Here is a 22,157-nt window from a genome sequence, read left to right as displayed (position 1 = left end):
TTTTATATATATAAAATATCTAAACGTATAAAATATCTATAAAGACACTCTGAAGGCAAATATAAGACGCTATTGCTCTTTGGTATTCTGATAACATTCAGTTGTAATGAGGTTTTCTATCGCCTTAAGAAAAGAAAGAGGAATTTACCAAATATTTGTTTTCTTTTTATTTAAAAAAAAATTGCAATATTAAATTTTATTAAATTTCAACTTTGAAAATTAATAAACAAAATATTCCTGTGAAAAATAAGACTTTCAAAAAGAATTCTAATTCTATACTACAAAAAATATTAAGTACAGAGTATATAGTATATAATATACCGTATAGAGTATAAAGTATAGAGTATACAGTGAGCAGTATAGAATATAGAGTATACATTATACAGTAGAGAGTATAGAGTATACAGTCCAGCCTCATCTCATACAATTGCAGTCGGCCGCCGCTGGCCATGAGCGGATAGAAGGAATGTCTTACCTTGGGTGGTTGAGATGTCTGTAGGAGTAGAGGACAGGTGAGGTGATAGAACTAGAGATGGAAGGAAAAAGTGAGGTTTATATAGGATCCCCCAGGTGACAAGACGTGTTACTTGGGTTACCAATTCAGGGATCAAGTGCACGATTTGGTAACCAGCTCAAATTTCTTACCGAACTAATCATCCTCTCCTATTTATCCTTGTGTGGAATATAAACCATTTCTAAGGAAGTCCATGAGAATTATTTTATATCAATCATCATTACAGATACATGTTATGTTTTCATTCGGTTGATACATTGTATCTCTTCCTACAATAAATATTATTTCTATTTCTTACTTTTATATCGCCATCATATTCCGCAGAGATCTGGTCTTACCTGTCCCAGTAGGCGCACCATCTACCTTCCCTATCAGTATACGTGTCTGTATTTCTTATATATTGTGTCAGGTATCTTATACTTATTATTTCATTGTCGTTGGGTATTTGATATTTTCATCCCTATCCGGGGTCCCAAAGGGATAAAATTAAAGGGACGATCCTGCCGGTAAAAATGTTGCCAAATGTTTCAAAATGGGTGTAAAGTTAATGTGTCACCAGAGAGATGACCTCATCTGTAAACTCATTTTTTATGTTAATATATGTTTTATTTTGCATGCTATCTATAGGTAAATGAGTCTTTACTATGACTACTAAGCACAATAATAGACTAGCACTTGCCAAGTTTGTAGGGGCTTTCTTTGCAGCCGTCACCTTACTTACATCACAGGTAGGATTACTATAGAAGATAACACCCCCATAGATAACACCACCGCGCCATCATTGCATCTATCACAGCTTATCTACTCCCCTCCCTACACAAAGAGTGTCTAGAAATCTCTCCAATAGACTTGACTCCAGACTATGGCTTCCAATGGCCATGACTATACTGTACAGCATATCCCTAAACGTCGAGCAGAGGAGAAGCTCAGGCAAGATGTCCGCCCCCCAAAAAATCTACAATCTGAAGGTAAAAACAGATCAAAGTGATAGATTACATTGTCTGAGCTTAATAAATAAATTTGAAAATATTAGTGACAGTGTTCAGACTGTGTGAAGGTCCCAGAGCAAAAAGTAATTCTGCCGCACACACAATGTATCCAAATGATAACAATGTAATTACACAGGTTGATACGCCATGTACGGTCATAATGCACAGAGGAGATGGCAGAACAGGACGTTTCAGTCCACAGACCTTCCTCATACTAGAGCTACAGGTGCAGACACAAGTGCCTACATGGCATTGTCTTATGTCCCGGCTGGTCTCCACTCTCTGGTCCTTCTTGCTGCTCCACTATTGGGGTCCGTCATTCTAAAGCTGAAAGCGGCAAAGGAGAAATCCTGTGAGCGGACTGTTCACTCTGCTGACCTTCAGGCCGACTCTGTGACTCTTGTGGATGTATCCTGACCGCCATTTCCTATATGTTGAGTGGGACCAGGAAGTCGAGACCAGCAGGGACCCCAGCAGTGTCGGAGCAGGAGGGGATCGGTGAAGTCAGGGCTGCTTTCAGTTTTTATATTTTTTGAATCTTTCTGATATTGGAAAATACTTTTTCACCATAGAGAACCCTTTACCACCTTATTTCTTAGCGGTCGCCTATGGCCATACATTAGGAAGTGTTTCCTTATATCCTGTGCTGTGTTATATAGGTCATTGCCATAAGGAGCTCGCAGCAGTAAGGTAAGAGATACCACTGCATACATATTTGATGCATGCATTGTATACAGGGATAGGGTTTTCTTGGTCATCCCTATGGCTTTCGTACATCTGAGCCTTGTAAGTAACGCACCGGCTACAATTCTAAGGGTATAATTTTAGCGCAGAGAATTTGTTGGAGGTTTCTCCAATCTTAAAGGGGAAGTGTTAGCTTTATTTTTAATAATTAAAATCAGATAGTGAAAGTTTTTAAAATTTGTTCTGCCATGGGGCGGCCATCTTGTAAGGTCTGGTATTGACTGCAGCCACATGGACCCTAGACACAATTGTCTGTATGTTCAATGAGATCTATAGAAGAATATATAGACATGCTCTGTGACTCGTTCAGACATTATTGTGCAATGAAGGGCTAGACAACTTTACATATAGGGTTGAGCTAGACAGAGCAGCGGGGTGTGTTGTGTCTCCCCCACACTATAGGGTCTGCGTCCTGCGGTCACTACAGCTCGCTCTTTGGCAGATATGTAGGGGTGTAACTATAGGGGGCAGAGTTAGCAGTTGCTGCCTGGCCCTTAATCCTTAGGGGGCCCAGTGGCCTCTCTACAACATAAGCAAACACCAGTATTATAGATAGCAGACGGCAGGTTTGAGCCCTGGTCCAGATTTTGCATTAGGGCCCTGGAGCTTCATGTTATGCCTCTGGGTCCAAAGCGTGGTACTCCCACTGCTGACACATGGATGGTCTATCCTAAGCATTGAATGTCAATGAAAAGTCCTGGAAATCTCTCAGCATTTGACAGAGCATTCTAAATGTGGAATAAAAAATTTATTTATACATTTTTTAATTTCACTTTTTTGAATATTTTTGAGCATTGTAGACATTTCTGGTGTACGGTGTCACGTCTGGCAGACAGGTCGAGAGTGAGTAGTCCTGGCAGACAGAAGGCTATTTGAGCCTGGGGTAAGAGTTTAGTTAGAGGGTAATATCCTGGAGTTTGAATTGAGCAGGTGCTGTAGGAGGTTATTGTTATCGAAAGCAACAAAAGTAACAAATGCAACAAGAATAACAAAAGTAACAAAAGCAATAGAAGTAACAAATGCAACAAGAGCAACAAAAGTAACAAAAGCAATAGAAGTAACAAAAGCAACAAGAGTAACAAAAGCAATAAAAGCAACAAAAGTAACAAAAGCAATAGAAGTAACAAAAGCAACAAGAGTAACAAAAGCAATAAAAGCAACAAAAGTAACAAAAGCAATAGAAGTAACAAAAGCAACAAGAGTAACAAAAGCAATAAAAGCAACAAAAGTAACAAAAGCATTGTCACTGGACTTATGAGGATATTATTTGTGCACAAAGTAGTAAAACTTTTAGATATATGGAGACCTATCATCTGTGCACGCGACCTACCAGGCCCCGCTAGCTACACCAGGTATATCCCAGACTCCAGGATCTTGAGGATTATTGTAGAGCTGGGTATCCTAAGGATTATATTTCAGGTCCAATATATTGAGAAATAAGCCACCTAAGAATCTTTCTGCAGAACTTGCAGAACGTTCCGACACACTAGGATGCTTTTATAAAGATGTCCCATCTCCACTGCTTATTAGAGCATACGGATATCATAGAAAGGGGTATAGACATGGGGCCCAGAAACTAAGGGGCCTCATTTACACTCAGATTTATGGTGCAGTTAGTGATGATAATTATAGTGGAAGATTGCTTTTATAAGGGAACGTCACTCCTGTCCTACTCCAGGGATTATAGTGTGGGCTGGCGTAATATACAATGGACGGACCCCACTAGTCTGTATTTCAGGTATATTTCCAGCTTTGTTTGGGGAACCAGTGATGCAGCAAAAACGTCCCAGAAGCCATTCTTCAGCAGGACAAGGCCAGGCTGCGTGTTCCTTACATGTTCCTTGCATGTTCCTTGCACTACTATAAGCAGCCTCCATGGCTTTATCATTGTACCCTGGCTTGCAGCATCTCTGGAGTTGTCTCATCTGTAAAGGGAGCTGCAAGCAGACAATCCTGTGATCTGTGCGCCCTGATACTAAATAAATGGAGATATCTTATCATATTCGGGGATTTCTATCATTCCAAGACTTTTCCTTCTTGGTGCTGCAATTTCATTATTGAAGTGTATAGACCGGACTCCATACAATGGAGGAGAAGTTTAGGTTCATCCATATTCAGGGGCTTCTTGGATTACCGTCTCATAGATCAGCAGCTTGTGATCACATTAGCGCCGGCCGCTGTTACTTGACCTCAATTTTCTTGGTTTACTTCTCATTTTTTAGAATTCAGTGGAATCATTTACATCTCTTATATCTAAGATCTGCACGTCTTCTCATTGTAGATATTACTATTTATCTATTAATATATATATATATATATATATATATATATATATATTTATAGCACCATTAATTTCAGGGTGCTGTACATTATTATATTAATCTCTTGGTGCTCTGTACATTATTATATTAATCCCATGGTGCTCTGTACATTATTATATTAATCCCATGGTGCTCTGTACATTATTATATTACTCCCATGGTGATGTACATTATTATATTACTCCCATGGTGCTCTGTACATTATTATATTAATCCCATGGTGCTCTGTACATTATTATATTAATCCCATGATGTTCTGTACATTATTATATTAATCCCATGGTGCTGTACATTATTGTATTAATCCCATGGTGCTGTACATTATTATATTAATCCCATGGTGCTGTACATTATTATATTAATCCCATGGTGCTGTACATTATTATATTAATCCCATGGTACTCTGTACATTATTATATTAATCCCATGGTGCTCTGTACATTATTATATTAATCCCATGGTGCTCTGTACATTATTATATTAATCCCATGGTGCTCTGTACATTATTATATTAATCCCATGGTGCTCTGTACATTATTATATTAATCCCATGGTGCTGTACATTATTATATTAATCCCATGGTGCTGTACATTATTATATTAATCCCATGGTGCTCTGTACATTATTATATTAATCCCATGGTGCTCTGTACATTATTATATTAATCCCATGGTGCTCTGTACATTATTATATTAATCCCATGGTGCTGTACATTATTATATTAATCCCATGGTACTCTGTAAATTATTAGATTAATCCCATGGTACTCTGTACATTATTATATTAATCCCATGGTGCTCTGTATATTATTATATTAATCCCATGGTGCTCTGTACATTATTAGATTAATCCCATGGTGATGTACATTATTATATTATTCCCATGGTGCTGTACATTATTATATTAATCCCATGGTGCTCTGTACATTATTATATTAATCCCATGGTGCTGTACATTATTATATTAATCCCATGGTGCTCTGTACATTATTATATTAATCCCATGGTGCTCTGTACATTATTATATTAATCCCATGGTGCTCTGTGCATTATATTAATCCCATGGTGCTGTACATTATTATATTAATCCCATGGTGCTGTACATTATTATATTAATCCCATGGTGCTCTGTACATTATTATATTAATCCCATGGTGCTCTGTACATTATTATATTAATCCCATGGTGCTCTGTACATTATTATATTAATCCCATGGTGCTCTGTACATTATTATATTAATCCCATGGTGCTCTGTACATTATTATATTAATCCCACGGTGCTCTGTACATTATTATATTAATCCCATGGTGCTGTACATTATTATATTAATCCCATGGTCCTGTACATTATTATATTAATCCCATGGTGCTCTGTACATTATTATATTAATCCCATGGTGCTCTGTACATTATTATATTAATCCCATGGTGCTCTGTACATTATTATATTAATCCCATGGTGCTCTGTACATTATTATATTAGTCCCATGGTGCTCTGTACATTATTATATTAATCCCATGGTGCTCTGTACATTATTATATTAATCCCATGGTGCTGTACATTATTATATTAATCCCATGGTGCTCTGCACATTATTATATTAATCCCATGGTGCTCTGTACATTATTATATTAATCCCATGGTGCTGTACATTATTATATTACTCCCATGGTGCTCTGTACATTATTATATTAATCCCATGGTGCTCTGTACATTATTATATTAATCCCATGGTGCTCTGTACATTATTATATTAATCCCATGGTGCTGTACATTATTATATTACTCCCATGGTGCTGTACATTATTATATTAGTCCCATGGTGCTCTGTACATTATTAGATTAATCCCATGATGATGTACATTATTATATTATTCCCATGGTGCTGTACATTATTATATTAATCCCATGGTGCTGTACATTATTATATTAATCCCATGGTGCTCTGCACATTATTATATTAATCCCATGGTACTCTGTACATTATTATATTAATCCCATGGTGCTCTGTATATTATTATATTAATCCCATGGTGCTCTGTACATTATTAGATTAATCCCATGGTGATGTACATTATTATATTATTCCCATGGTGCTGTACATTATTATATTAATCCCATGGTGCTCTGTACATTATTATATTAATCCCATGGTGCTGTACATTATTATATTAATCCCATGGTGCTCTGTACATTATTATATTAATCCCATGGTGCTCTGTACATTATTATATTAATCCCATGGTGCTCTGTGCATTATATTAATCCCATGGTGCTGTACATTATTATATTAATCCCATGGTGCTGTACATTATTATATTAATCCCATGGTGCTCTGTACATTATTATATTAATCCCATGGTGCTCTGTACATTATTATATTAATCCCATGGTGCTCTGTACATTATTATATTAATCCCATGGTGCTGTACATTATTATATTAATCCCATGGTGCTGTACATTATTATATTAATCCCATGGTGCTCTGTACATTATTATATTAATCCCATGGTGCTCTGTACATTATTATATTAATCCCATGGTGCTCTGTACATTATTATATTAATCCCATGGTGCTCTGTACATTATTATATTAGTCCCATGGTGCTCTGTACATTATTATATTAATCCCATGGTGCTCTGTACATTATTATATTAATCCCATGGTGCTGTACATTATTATATTAATCCCATGGTGCTCTGCACATTATTATATTAATCCCATGGTGCTCTGTACATTATTATATTAATCCCATGGTGCTGTACATTATTATATTACTCCCATGGTGCTCTGTACATTATTATATTAATCCCATGGTGCTCTGTACATTATTATATTAATCCCATGGTGCTCTGTACATTATTATATTAATCCCATGGTGCTGTACATTATTATATTACTCCCATGGTGCTGTACATTATTATATTAGTCCCATGGTGCTCTGTACATTATTAGATTAATCCCATGATGATGTACATTATTATATTATTCCCATGGTGCTGTACATTATTATATTAATCCCATGGTGCTGTACATTATTATATTAATCCCATGGTGCTCTGCACATTATTATATTAATCCCATGGTGCTCTGTACATTATTATATTAATCCCATGGTGCTGTACATTATTATATTACTCCCATGGTGCTCTGTACATTATTATATTAATCCCATGGTGCTCTGTACATTATTATATTAATCCCATGGTGCTCTGTACATTGTTATATTAATCCCATGGTGCTGTACATTATTATATTACTCCCATGGTGCTGTACATTATTATATTAGTCCCATGGTGCTCTGTACATTATTAGATTAATCCCATGATGATGTACATTATTATATTATTCCCATGGTGCTGTACATTATTATATTAATCCCATGGTGCTCTGTACATTATTATATTAATCCCATGGTGCTCTGTACATTATTATATTAATCCCATGGTGCTGTACATTATTATATTACTCCCATGGTGCTGTACATTATTATATTAATCCCATGGTGCTCTGTACATTATTAGATTAATCCCATGGTGATGTACATTATTATATTATTCCCATGGTGCTGTACATTATTATATTAATCCCATGGTGCTCTGTACATTATTATATTAATCCCATGGTGCTCTGTACATTATTATATTAATCCCATGGTGCTGTACATTATCATATTAATCCCATGGTGCTCTGTACATTATTATATTAATCCCATGGTGCTCTGTACATTATTATATTAATCCCATGGTGCTCTGTACATTATTATATTAATCCCATGGTGCTCTGTACATTATTATATTAATCCCATGGTGCTCTGTACATTATTATATTAGTCCCATGGTGCTCTGTATATTATTATATTAATCCCATGGTGCTCTGTACATTATTATATTAATCCCATGGTGCTGTACATTATTATATTACTCCCATGGTGCTCTGTACATTATTATATTAATCCCATGGTGCTCTATACATTATTATATTAATCCCATGGTGCTCTGTACATTATTATATTAATCCCATGGTGCTCTGTACATTATTATATTAATCCCATGGTGCTGTACATTATTATATTAATCCCATGGTGCTGTACATTATTATATTAATCCCATGGTGCTCTGTACATTATTATATTAATCCCATGGTGCTCTGTACATTATTATATTAATCCCATGGTGCTCTGTACATTATTATATTAACCCCATGGTGCTCTATACATTATTATATTAATCCCATGGTGCTCTGTACATTATTATATTAATCCCATGGTGCTCTGTACATTATTATATTAATCCCATGGTGCTCTGTACATTATTATATTAATCCCATGGTGCTCTGTACATTATTATATTAATCCCTTGGTGCTGTACATTATTATATTAATCCCATGGTGCTCTGTACATTATTATATTAATCCCATGGGGCTCTGTACATTATTATATTAATCCCATGGTGCTCTGTACATTATTATATTAATCCCATGGTGCTCTGTACATTATTATATTAATCCCATGGTGCTCTGTACATTATTATATTAATCCCATGGTGCTCTGTACATTATTATATTAGTCCCATGGTGCTCTGTACATTATTATATTAATCCCATGGTGCTGTACATTATTATATTAATCCCATGGTGCTGTACATTATTATATTAATCCCATGGTGCTCTGTACATTATTATATTAGTCCCATGGTGCTCTGTACATTATTATATTAATCCCATGGTGCTCTGTACATTATTATATTAGTCCCATGGTGCTCTGTACATTATTAGATTAATCCCATGGTGCTCTGTACATTATTATATTAATCCCATGGTGCTCTGTACATTATTATATTAGTCCCATGGTGCTCTGTACATTATTATATTAATCCCATGGTGCTCTGTACATTATTATATTAATCCCATGGTGCTCTGTACATTATTATATTAATCCCATGGTGCTGTACATTATTATCTATTACACATAGACATGTATCAGGTTTTCTATAGTTAGATGCATTCACAAGACATGTCTGTTGTATGACGAGGCCACTCCTGGCTCTTGCTCCGTGTTCTCACCATTGGACATGACATTTTCTGACATTAGGATACAGAATTATAATACCAGTGCGTTCCGTGCTGCTACAGTATCTGTGCGTGAGCCGGGGGCCCATTGAATTAAGTTAATAAATAAGTTAGTATATATCATGTAGCCGAGGCTCCGAGCCGCTGTAGATCTTCATAGCACTTAATCTCAACTCAGCACTATGGCTGAAGCCCCACGTTGCGAAAACGCTGCGTATTACAGACCCTACAAAGTGAGTGAGATTCTGGCTAATCCCATCCACACATTGCAGAATAATCAGGTGTCGCTATACTCTGATGAATGGATTTAGGTTTTTGGTGGATGCCGAATGTTACCTGCTGCTATAGCACGTGTTAGAGGAGGGGTAATGTGCGGGACTGCTTTGCACCCCAGTTTGTATTGGTGCAGCAGGTCCATGAGTGCACAACGCTCCATTAGCTTCAATGGGACCACTAGAGATGGCCGAGCCTTGTTTTCTGAGAGTGATCCCAATGAAATGAATGGACCATCACACTCTGACCATTCGGACGCTCCATTCAAAACTGGAATGCAAAATGCCCGAGTCCTCCTGATCAGCACCCTGCAAAAGGGTCGGTCTGGTCTGCGTCAGATGGGTAGGGGTCCGCCACATAGATAACGCATTGTGTGTATAGCATTGTATTGGCTCAGCTACAGGATAGTGGGGGGGCATTTAGCATAGGTGGGGGTTCTAGGCAGGTAAGGGAGGGATCTGATGTTACTGTATGAGAAATCAATCTCATGTAGACTATTTGCCTTGCTATTGCGTTACTTTATCATCAGTCCGACCAACAAGTCATTGCTAAGACAAAGTCACTTCTTTTCGGACCGGTCTGATCATTGTGGCTTAGATTTCATTTGGATTAATTCACTTCATTAGTTGATTGACAATATTAACCCTTCTATTCCTGAAAGCATTCTTAAAATGCCGCATTTTTCCACACCTGCCTACAACTTCTGCACAGCACTAGATCTATATCTTTAGTGGCTTTGTTGAGGTCTCTCGGTGTTATCGTGGGTGACTTTGTATTATTGTTGCACCCATTGATCGGTCACCCAAGAACACGCAGAATGTCCTGAGGACAACAATGAAGGGCTAATAAACTTTTTTCCCACCTCCGGGTGCATTTGCGTGCGAGGTTTGCACGCTGAAAGAGAATCTAAGCCTGAGGCAGTAACATTAGAAGCGTTTGGTAACTTAGTCCCTGTGCAGATTGTGGATGGGATAAGCGCGCCGGACGCTTTATTAGAGGATCTTCTGCTCCTTACACACTGGTGGTCACACAGGGTCATTATAGTTCACAGGAATGGGGCAGCGCAGGTATAATGTCACAGCTATACGGACTCTACTATACAGGACAGTGACGGGGTCTAATAGAGGATGGAGGGAGGGGGATGGGGTCGTGGAGGGCGGGGTTGTGAAAGAGTTAATCGAATATTGACCAAGAACCAAGAAAGACAGTGTAGGGTCATATCATAGGGGTGCAGGGGTCACTCTTATGCCAAATGTCGCCCCATAAGAAGGCTCCTGTAATATATGGACCAGGCTTTGGTGGGTTAATTTGAGTTTTCTTCTATGCTAATTAAAGTTTGGTGATGTTCTCTGTAGATACTTATATTATTATTAGTATTATTAGTATTATATTATTATTATTATATTATTATTTCTTTATTATTATATTATTATTAGTAGTAGTATTATATTATTACTAGCTTTTACCCACGACTTCATCCGTGGAACCCCGACCCCCTGTGGGACCCACCTGGAGCGGTGCGCAGGCTTGTTCCTTTGCCATGTGTCCGCAGCGGGCCCTTTCTACACTTGTGGGTCCATGGAGCCTCGGGGACCACCCTGCGGCCCGCTGGAACTCTTTACCTGGTCTCCCTACTGGCGCCCGCCACCCCCCTTTGTCCCTACCCGCTTCCCCATGTGGTCACTCCTTCCTCCTACCCCATGCCCCCTTCCCCCATCTTACCTACCCTGTGCCCCCTTTTTCCCCCACCAGACCCTGCCGACCATGTGTCCCCTTTCCCCCTACCAATCTGTGGCCCCGTCCTCACCACACCCTGGGCTTCCCGTGCACCGATCTTCCGACTTGTAGTGTCCAGAGACAGCCGACGCTGCGGGACAGCTGGCCGAAGCGGCGTTCCAGAGGGCGGCGCAGGTGACCCCCTGTCCAGCCGCGGCAGAGTACTGTGGTCCTGTGGTGAGGCCACACAGGTGGGGCAGCGTATGGACTTGTCGCTGCCCCAGAGTAGAGGCCCTTGTGCAGGACGCCATATTGGTGTGGAGGATAACTCCGCCCACATACAGAAGCGGCACCCAATCAGGTGAGCTGCTGAAAGGGCTGGGATGACGTCATCCCAGGTCCTACAGCGTGCCAGGTCCTGCAGCGAATTGAACCATGAGAAGCATCGGGCATGGGAGTGAATTGCGGTGGTGTACGGGAATTCCATGTAGCCTATCGTTTAATCCAGGACCCAAGGTATGTATGTGCGCAATTTCAGACAAATCCGTTCGCCCGTGTAGGTGTGATTGAGGAACAAACATCAAAACACACAAACCAAACACACAAACTTTCACCTTTATAATATTAGTAGGATTACTATATTATTATATTATATTATTAGTAGTATTAGTGTTATATTATTATTACTATATTATTACAGTATACTATATATTATTATCTCTTTGATGCACAATCACATTGACAGACTTTGAGGGGGGGCATCATTGGACTGCGAGACGTTGGATAGTCATTTTGACAAAGCGTCCTACAAATGTCCCTACAGAGAAGACAAACACATCATCGTATATGATATTGGAACCACATACAGGGCAACCCAAAAACCCATACACCCATACACACCCTAAAGCCTCTTGTATCTGTTGCAATATCCTAACCCATTTTTCCTTATGTCGCCCTGGCAGCCAGGATAGCCCAGAATGTCAGTGAATTGGGGCCACGGACATGACTGATATTTTGACAGTCCATTGTCAAGAGCCATTAAAATTATAGGAGAAGCTCTATTGTCTGTTTTCCTGGATCCTTCCATACACTGCAGTCTATGACAGATCCATATACACAGTTGCCCCTTGGGTGTAAAACGGCCATGCAAAATGGACTTCTATCGTGTGAATGTGGGCGACAGAGTTGTAGGGCGACCTGGAGATCTTTGGTTGGACAATGGGAGATGTGGCCAAAGTTTCCATGTAGCTTTAGTCTTATCCGACTTATCTTATGCAGCTCGAGTCTTACCCATGAAATGACAGCAACCTTGATAAAACCACAAATGTAAGTCAATAGGATATATTGGTTGTCATCTGCATTCATCATATAACATATTAGCAATTACTTATCAGATCCCTCTTCTGCAGTAACAGGTCCTGTAATGGTCCATTCAGTTACAATATTTGCACCTGCCTCCTGTTCTTTCAGCATTAGCCCGGGTATCTGGTGAATATTCTACCCAGTTTATTATATGGGTGCATAGGCTGCATGAGATGTTGTACCCCTGTAGTGGGTGCACGGTGCAGGGATTGGGGGGTCCCATGTGTAATTCACCTGCACCCCTGTACTGTAGGCCATTCCCAACCTTCTGCTCTTCCACCATGGCTTATTCTGAGACAATACCCTGTAAGTATAACCTAAATCTGCTGCTCCTCCTGAAAGACACCGAGGTGTAAAAGCCTGAATTCAGGATGATCCCGATGCTGCAGAATATTGAGGTCGCTTTGAGCTCTAGAGTTACAGACATTACTTATTTATAGAAGACGCTCCTCATCTGAAACATATCTTTCCTTCTGCTGCAATTGGATGAACTCAAATAAATATTGTCTTTCCCATTGTCTTCAAGCCGGAGATGAGGAGGAAGAATCCTGCTTTGTTCTTATGTATTGTGTCCGCACTTTCTGGAAGATTCCTTATAAGAAGTAGTCACTTCCTCAGAAATCTTGTGTTCATTGCAATTTTTATTATTACATTGTATTCTATTGTTGTGTTTTGGTCTTATCAGTGACAGATCATAATATGTGTGATTTAAGGGGCGTCCGGGCCCCAGGAGCTCCTGACCACTGAGACCCCCGACCATCTTGTAGAGTAAAGGGAATTAAGTGATAGGATCAGAGCTGCAGTGCCATTGCGATACGTTGTACAGCACTTACAAAGATGGCCCCAAATCAGATACTGCAGGCCCTTGGCGTGAACAGAAAGCAAAGTGCACAGTCCCTGTATTATAGGTTGCCTGCTTGCAGCTCTCATGTCGCGGCGGGCCCCATGGCAGCTGTCCCTCTATTAGTTACACCCTGAGTGTATATGACATAGTGTATATGATCCATATATATGGCCACGTGTCCGGTGACACTAGTAATGGCAGTGTGCCGTCTCAAGGCATTTGGAATGAGCCGCAGAGTCAGACACATGCTGTGACAGCAAGGCTACACCTCAGGTAGGGTGAACACGGGGCGACACAACCATAAAACTCGATCACTTCCAAACTAAAACGTCTCCCTGCAAAGCAGTAAAATGGCGGACTTTGGAGGTAAAAGAGAAGCAGCTGCAGACAGGTCATGGACACCTCCGAAATGTCACTGAAGTATGCAGAGTGACAGGTGACATCCAACCTAGGACGGGAGCATCTGCCATTTGTGCTTATGTACCGCTGCATCCTATCCCCGTCTCTGCTGACAAGTGATCTCCATTTACAACAGACATTCACTTTCCTCTTTTGGGACCGTTTACCGTTCGTAGCCATGGAAATCCGTGCAAAATACTGAAAGGGGACCCCGCTCACTTTCCACTTGTGACACCTCTGCCCTAGTATAGAGCTGGTGCAATGTGGGCGAAGGACGAAACATGTGCTGAGAGGAGCGTTCTGGTGTGAAATATCTGCAAGAGTTTGTGAAGAGTTTGGTGACATGCGAGCGAAGAGTATAAATAATAGTGCAATGCCATGGGGCAGGAAAAACAAGGGGTCATCGCTTGTATCCATCTCTTCAGTATATATTGCTAACTAGTAACATATTGGATTGGTTCCAGTAGCCGTAACGCACAGGGTCTGACTATAATGGGGTCACAGACAGGTGTGATTGTAGCCTGAGAATACTCCAGTGAGGACCGAGTAGATCCCAGGGATCCCTGCACCCGTGTGGCTTCCTACTTACATGGAGCAGGTGAATGTCGCGGCTCCCGGTCACCATTTGTGTCCTCCAGTGATAATAAGGTCTCATAGATGGAAGGCAAAGTCCTCCAACATCTGCATAGGTGTCCAATGTTTATCAATCTTTGTTGCTTCATTTTATTGTATTAATGTTTTTTATACAATGTTTCTCTTTCCTTTGAATACAACATTGAATAGACAATTAAAAATGGGTAAAACCCCCTAAACCCCCCCAAAAAAACAGAATAAAAGGTCCCATTGGGGACCTAACCTGAGTATAATGCGGGTGTGTGATCCATGGCACCCATCTGGGATAGTTTAATCTCCTCGGGATCTTCTTACACCTTTAAGGAGGACCTGTCAGCAGTCAATGACATCCATCATGTGACCGGCGCTGTCACCCGGAGATATAAGCCTTGTTAGTGTTGATGCAAATTGGGGTCTACTAGCCAAGTGGGCGGTAACGGCGGGGTCTCTGTGTGCTGTAGGTTGTAGTGTCACCGCCCACTTGGCTAGTAGACTCTAATCTCCAGCAGCACTAATAGGGCTTATAGCTTTGGAATGGCTCAATGGATTTCAATAAGCAAAATACCAAAATGTTCAGGGCGACGGCGCCGATCAGATGATGGATGTCATTGGACTGTTCACACCCGGTGACAGTGCCGATCAGATGATGGATGACTTTGGGCTCGTCTCTAGTTGACAGTTGTCACATCTCAGAAAACAAGGTGCGAGATGAATCGTTTTCTCTGACACTTTCGTTGCCAGTAAATTGTTCGCTCGCTTCTTGGCTACTTTTAGAATAAAGTCATTGCCGGCCGCACATGTAGAGTCGACGGATGGGAAACCTTTCTTGGAGGTCGCTATTGGTGGGGAAAATGTTGGCTTTTCCAATACTTGGCTAGAATACTCGGCCCAAACATATTTGGGGTACAAGTATCACAGGTTAGGCAATTGCAGCTCAGTGCACCTCGATGTCACCTGTAGACAGGTGTTGGGACACTGGTTTGGGGATGACGGCAGCCATGCTGCTCCTTTATAAGTCCCGGGACCTTAGACTATAATACTAGGACTTGTTCTATTAGCAATGCTATGGTCTTACAGCTTCATTTCTATCACTACTTCGCTCCCTTGGGCTTTCTGAGTCCCCTTAAAGAAGATATAACAAAAACTGATTCCAAAAGATGACTTTATTGATAGCATTGTGTTCACATTGTTCTTGTCACTTTAGCACATGAACATTTGGTACCATCAGAGAGTGGATTTACAAAAGGTGTAACAGTAGAAAGAGTCGGCAATGCAATATCAATATAAAAAATATATAAATAAATAGGCGGAGGCGATATCGTGTCTCTGGGTTAAACTGCTGGCTGTGGACGCTCAGGAACCCGATGTTACAGGATGAAGAGGAGACTGTAGACAGCCCAGATCCAGGAGGTGACACCAAAGCCTGAATCCTGCCCCTTCAGTGGGGAAAACTTGGATTTGGAGACCCGGCGACCAGCAACACTTCAGTTTAACAAGATAAAGTCGGGTGGGTTATATTTCTATGATCATCCTTTAAGAGTTGGGTTTAAGCCTTGACCAAAGCCTGGAACTCTGCAAAAAACCAAAAGGACAAACTATGAATAAAATGCAAAGCTCAGTATTATCAGATGACTGGAGGCGACTTGTCATCATCATCCTGCAGGCCCAGGACAATAATGGGGATGAGACGAGTGTGGGGTTAATATTGAAATCTTTATAAATTATGGATATTCCAGAAATGTCAAACCCCTTTAAGTGTAGGTTGAAGTCCTGCTGTCGGCTGTTCAATTGCAGCATGTCTAGATACGTGCAGGGCTGAGCTGAGCGTGCAGATATATGGGCTAGTCAGAAGGGATCAGATAAAGTGTATGGCCGGCTATAGAATAATCCTACAGCTCAGGAATAATAATACAGAAGCAGCTCAGCATTTCTGACTCCTTATTGCATAGACATTTCCGCTACAAACTATACAATGCTCAGGTATTGAAGACCCCCTTACAATTCTGAGTAATTCATATTTTCCCCACATTTCCCATATAAAAGAAACTTTGCCATTCTTACCTTCAACTCCAATCTTGCCATCACCATCTGAGTCTCCAGCTGACAGAAAGATCTTGGTTTCGGAGTCGGTCAGCTCCCGGGCACTATCACTGAAGTTCTTCAGGAACAATCTAGATATGAGAAGGGAACAGTCACAATGTAGCAGAGAAACTCCGCACACCCCTATGTCTTACTATATAGACCCCTGCTAAGGGGAAACCTGGAGAGACTCAAAGCCTTAAGATTCTGCATTTATATCTACCCCAGGTCAATAATTGTGCCTTTGTACCCTCTTATTAACCCTTTACTCACTTCAGTTCATCTTCCTCAATAAAGCCACTCTTGTCCTGGTCCAGGATCTCAAAGACTTTCTTGACTTCATCCTGAGACTTGCTGCTCAGTCCAGACTTGGCAAAGAAGGTTTTGAAGTTGAAGGAGTCCTTGGCTAAAAGGAGGTAATAAGGTAAGGTACATGTCAGATAGATAGATAGATAGATAGATAGATAGATAGATAGATAGATAGATAGATAGGAGATAGATAGATAGGAGATAGATAGATAGATAGATAGATAGGAGATAGATAGATAGATAGATAGATAGATAGATAGATAGATAGGAGATAGATAGATAGATAGATAGATAGATAGATAGATAGGAGATAGATAGATAGGAGATAGATAGATAGGAGATAGATAGATAGATAGATAGATAGATAGATAGGAGATAGATAGATAGATAGATAGATAGATAGATAGGAGATAGATAGATAGATAGATAGATAGATAGATAGGAGATAGATAGATAGGAGATAGATAGATAGATAGATAGATAGATAGATAGATAGATAGATAGATAGGAGATAGATTCTAGATATTCCATGTGACTTGCAGAAGGCTGTGTATTAACCGATATTCTGCCCTGTTAATATATGAATATTTCAGCTTATTAGCTTTTACTAACTCTATATCTGGTGCAATCTTTGCTCTTTAGCACATGTGACATTTACTATGGATGTGTCGCCTAAATACAGCCCTAACCTGCTCTAAAGCCACCCTGATATCTCCTTGTAATATCTAATAGCAGTTATCTATTCCTCCAGCAGGAGGCGCTATAACCTGTAACTTCTAACCTGACCCAATGTCCTAGTTATATTAGCCTGGGAGATGAGAGTGATGATAGCAGAGTGCTGATAACAGATAGCACAGTACCTTCAGTGGACTTGAGGGCAGCCTTGATGTCAGCCTCACTGAGGATACCAGCAAAAGCCATCTTCTTATCTGCCAAGAGATAAACGATGAATGAGATATGTAAAGTTGCATCATTTACAATGGACTGGAATGAGATCATTTATCACAATGCACAGATATTGGTCATGTATAGTCTGTGAGATTTCTGCAGCAGTAGTGACAATGGCGCAAGGTGCCGCAGCAGTCTGTGTTACAGTAAGACAAGGTGCTGAAGCAGTCAGTGATACAGTAAGACAAGGTGCTGAAGCAGTCAATGTTACAGTAAGACAAGGTGCTGCAGCAGTCAGTGTTACAGTAAGACAAGGTGCTGCAGCAGTCAGTGTTACAGTAAGACAAGGTGCTGCAGCAGTCAGTGTTACAGTAAGACAAGGTGCTGCAGCAGTCAGTGTTACAGTAAGACAAGGTGCTGCAGCAGTCAGTGTTACAGTAAGACAAGGTGCTGCAGCAGTCAGTGATACAGTAAGACAAGGTGTCGCAGCAGTCAGTGTTACAGTAAGACAAGGTGCTGCAGCAGTCAGTGTTACAGTAAGACAAGGTGCTGCAGCAGTCAGTTTTACAGTAAGACAAGGTGCCGCAGCAGTCAGTGTTACAGTAAGACAAGGTGCTGCAGCATACACGGCGTTACAATAAGACAGTATTTCAGTTACATAAACCACATGTCACATATAGAAACTAACAAAAATATGGAAAACCCCCTAAACAACAAAGGCTTAGAACAGCTAAGCGATGTCAATGAGGAAACAATCCAGGTGCAAGGTGCTGGCCATGAAGTTGAGTATATGGCGAATAACCAGATTGCCGCCGACCCATGAAAAGTTATTCCAACTGCAAAAACTGTAGTCCAAAAATCACAAAGATTTCTTTCCAGTCTGATGCTTTTCCTTGCGTTTCAATAGAGCAGATAGTCTTAGTCCTATCAGGTCTTCTAGTCTTCAGTGCTGGACCAAGATAGAATCCCAGAGATTGAGCGGTCGGAGAGCAGGCACTCACCTTAGCTAAGTTTCCGGTGGAGGAAATCTGTGACTTGTACTCAGCCCTGGTGGGACTCGTCTTATATACCCTCCAGACACCACCCTCACACCATATACAGTAGCATAGAAGACCCTGTCACCGAGCAATTCTTCCTAAGCTGGGCTGTAAAACTTGCTGGCTAATGAGAGGGTTATTTATATTCCACTTGGGTGATGGTTTGGTCGACAATCTTATATCAGAATCTCAAGGGCTGGATCTCACTCCTTTCATGGTCTGCACCTTGCACAATATGTAAGTGCATATAGTGATGAAACCTGCAAGTCAGTGAGAAGCCGAGGCAGCGCCGTCCAGACCAGCTGTCACTTCACATGTCTCACCAGGGCTCTCAGAAGAACATACATATGTGTAGATAGAAGGATCCGTCTATTGCAGGGCCCCTAAGAACCCAACGCTTCTTCTTATATACATCTTATTATTCTTTTATACATCTTACATTAACTCCTCAATCATCAGGCCTATAAGACCTGAAGGAAAAGCATTTTTTTTGCATTTTTTGCTTTCTGATTTTTATTCCGTCGCTGTCGTGGCCACATCAGGACTTGATTTTGCAAATTGATTTGTATTTTTCAATGGTAACAATTTCAGGGTGCATAGAATGTATGGATTGACTTGTATTAGAAGTCTGCTGCCTCTCGCCAGGTGCTGGAGGGGATGTCTTAGGTTTATTTGGAGGGTCAGTACAAGTAAGAAGATTCCTGCGAGGTCTCAGAGATTTTGGATCTTTAACTATTTCTGCATTAAAAAAAATAAAAGAGTTAAAAAACCATCTGAGTGATAATCTTATGTGTCAGCAGACTCTTAGAGCCGGACGTTTTCTATCAGTATCAGGGGCGCTGTAGGAAGACTCGGGATCTGTAGGGCAGGTTGGATTTAGCGTTGGTACCATTCAGATTTTTTTTTTTTTATTTTCTATGACAAGTGTCACACTAATATAACCGAGTCATTTTTTAGGTTATTATTAATGTGATTTTACCTTTAATGTGTCTTGTTTTTTACAAAAATTTCAATATTTTTAAATGGGTAAAAGGAGATTTTATTTGTGGATTTTTTAATATTTGTTAGCATTTTATGACGATGTTTTTTGTCTGACTCGGGGACGTCAGGCCCTCTTGTGTAATACACCTCATGACTTCTGTATTGCAGCCTGTTACACTCAGATCGGGGCCTGGCGAATCTCTCAAGACTGAAATAACAGAAAGAGGGACAAAAATCAGTAAATTTACTTAGTCACGCCTCAAACCCCTCCCAATCCTGCCCAGTCTATTTGTGTCCTAACACTGTATAATAACCCCATAGGGTGTAATGCCCTCTAGTGGGGGATATTATGTCTGCTCAGTGACTGTCATACATGTCGCTAGTGGATATTACACATTATAATTACCCTCTGTAATATATATATATATATATATATATATATATAATGCCTATACAATATAATGTCCTCCCACACACAGTGTAATGACAGTCTTGTGACCCTGCACAGTATAATGCCCCCTATTGGCCCCCACACAGTATAATGGTCCCCTAGTGGCCCCCACATAGTATAATGCCCCCTATTGGCCCCCACACAGTATAATGGTCCCCTAGTGGCCCCCACATAGTATAATGTCTCCTATTGGCCCCCACAATATAATGTCCCCTATTGGCCCCCACACAGTATAATGTCCCCTATTGGCCCCTACACAGTATAATGGTCCAATAGTGGCCCCCACATAGTATAATGTCCCCTATTGGCCCCCACAATATAATGTCCCCTATTGGCCCCCACACAGTATAATGTCCCCTATTGGCCCCCACACAGTATAATGTCCCCTATTGGCCCTCACACAGTATATTGTCCCCTATTGGCCCCCACACAGTATAATGTCCCCTATTGGCCCTCACACAGTATATTGTCCCCTATTGGCCCCCACACAGTATAATGTCCCCAATGGCAACCATGGAGGCCATTGATAGGTTTTTAGCTGCTGTATAAAGCCCTGGATTGGTTGGGGGGGGGGGGGAGGGTCAAGAGAACGACGGAGGGAACCCCGAATACTTGTCTAACTGTTTAGATGCCACAGTCACAATTAGCACCAGCACCTGAGAGGTTACAATGCCCAGGTCAGAGTTATCACAGACGTAACTGCATCTTGTGCATGAAATCTGAACATGGATGAACATGGAGATCCCGTGGGGTGGGGTATGGGGGTATGGGGGGGGGGTCACAGCAGGGCACTTTATTGTCAACCATTTTAACAAGTAACCATTTTTGGCAGCAGGGTGCCCCTTTAAGGTTTGTCTGAACCTGACATATTTGAGGTTTGCAACCCACAAATTTCTATTATACTGTGGGGTCTCTTCAGACCCCAAAACATAAACCCTAATACTCCCCTCATGTGTCCTGGGCTCCCTTGTGCTGTACAGCGCCCCATTGCTGTCCCCTTTGATGGTCTTCTGGCCTACAGACCTCAGCAGTCACCTGGGGCGTGACAACTTCTTGATGCCTTGACACAAGTGCCATGACATTGGTGCACCCGGTGTGACCACTGAGGCCCAGTCACAGACCCCCATTGTCCAACAGGGCCTATGATGTTACCCAGGAAGCCAAATGAGGACTGTGATGGAGGGCTGGAGACTACAAGGGAGACCAGGAGAGGGGTGGGAAAGTGAATATTGTTTATCATGTACCTGGACCTCCAATTATTCTACTCTGGTCTTAAGAGAGTCCTCTGTATAGTAAAAACACTAAAAGGATTAAAAGAGACTTCCAGGTGGCGGAGACCTCTAAGTAGTGGAGACCTCTAAGTAGTGGAGACCTCTAAGTAGTGGAGACCTCCAGGTGGCAGAGACCTCTAAGTAGTGGAGACCTCCAGGTGGCAGAGACCTCTAAGTAGTGGTGACCTCCAGGTGGCAGAGACCTCTAAGTAGTGGTGACCTCTAAGTAGTGGAGACCTCTAGGTGGCAGAGACCTCTAAGTAGTGGAGACCTCCAGGTGGCAGAGACCTCT

At 41.0% G+C, this 22,157-nt stretch overlaps 1 protein-coding gene across 1 annotated transcript; it reads right to left on the bottom strand.

Moving 5' to 3' along the window:
* Nucleotides 1-15,997: 15,997 nt before the first annotated feature.
* On the bottom strand, nucleotides 15,998-19,156 carry LOC142217470 (parvalbumin beta-like). Its single transcript, XM_075285720.1, has 5 exons — nucleotides 19,127-19,156; nucleotides 18,098-18,166; nucleotides 17,202-17,334; nucleotides 16,911-17,020; nucleotides 15,998-16,421 (listed from the first exon to the last, which is right to left on the bottom strand). Exons 2-5 carry the CDS (start codon nucleotides 18,156-18,158, stop codon nucleotides 16,396-16,398), a joined length of 330 nt encoding a protein of 109 aa, XP_075141821.1. The 5' UTR covers nucleotides 18,159-18,166; nucleotides 19,127-19,156; the 3' UTR covers nucleotides 15,998-16,395.
* Between the last annotated feature and the right edge of the window lie 3,001 nt (nucleotides 19,157-22,157).

This window comes from Leptodactylus fuscus, chromosome 8 (genome assembly GCF_031893055.1).
Source record: "Leptodactylus fuscus isolate aLepFus1 chromosome 8, aLepFus1.hap2, whole genome shotgun sequence".
Classification (NCBI taxonomy): Eukaryota; Metazoa; Chordata; class Amphibia; order Anura; family Leptodactylidae; genus Leptodactylus; species Leptodactylus fuscus.
This window is presented reverse-complemented; position numbering and strand designations above follow the sequence as displayed.

What these genes read in the sequence shown, in the direction of transcription:
- LOC142217470 (XM_075285720.1), bottom strand. Translation starts at nt 18,158, where the DNA reads ATGGCTTTTGCTGGTATCCTCAGTGAGGCTGACATCAAGGCTGCCCTC. An exon ending in ATTGAGGAAGATGAACTGAA is followed by an intron (nt 17,021 to 17,201) that starts GTGAGTAAAGGG and finishes TCTCATATCTAG; the next exon opens with ATTGTTCCTGAAGAACTTCA. An exon ending in TGGCAAGATTGGAGTTGAAG is followed by an intron (nt 16,422 to 16,910) that starts GTAAGAATGGCA and finishes GGTTTTTTGCAG; the next exon opens with AGTTCCAGGCTTTGGTCAAG.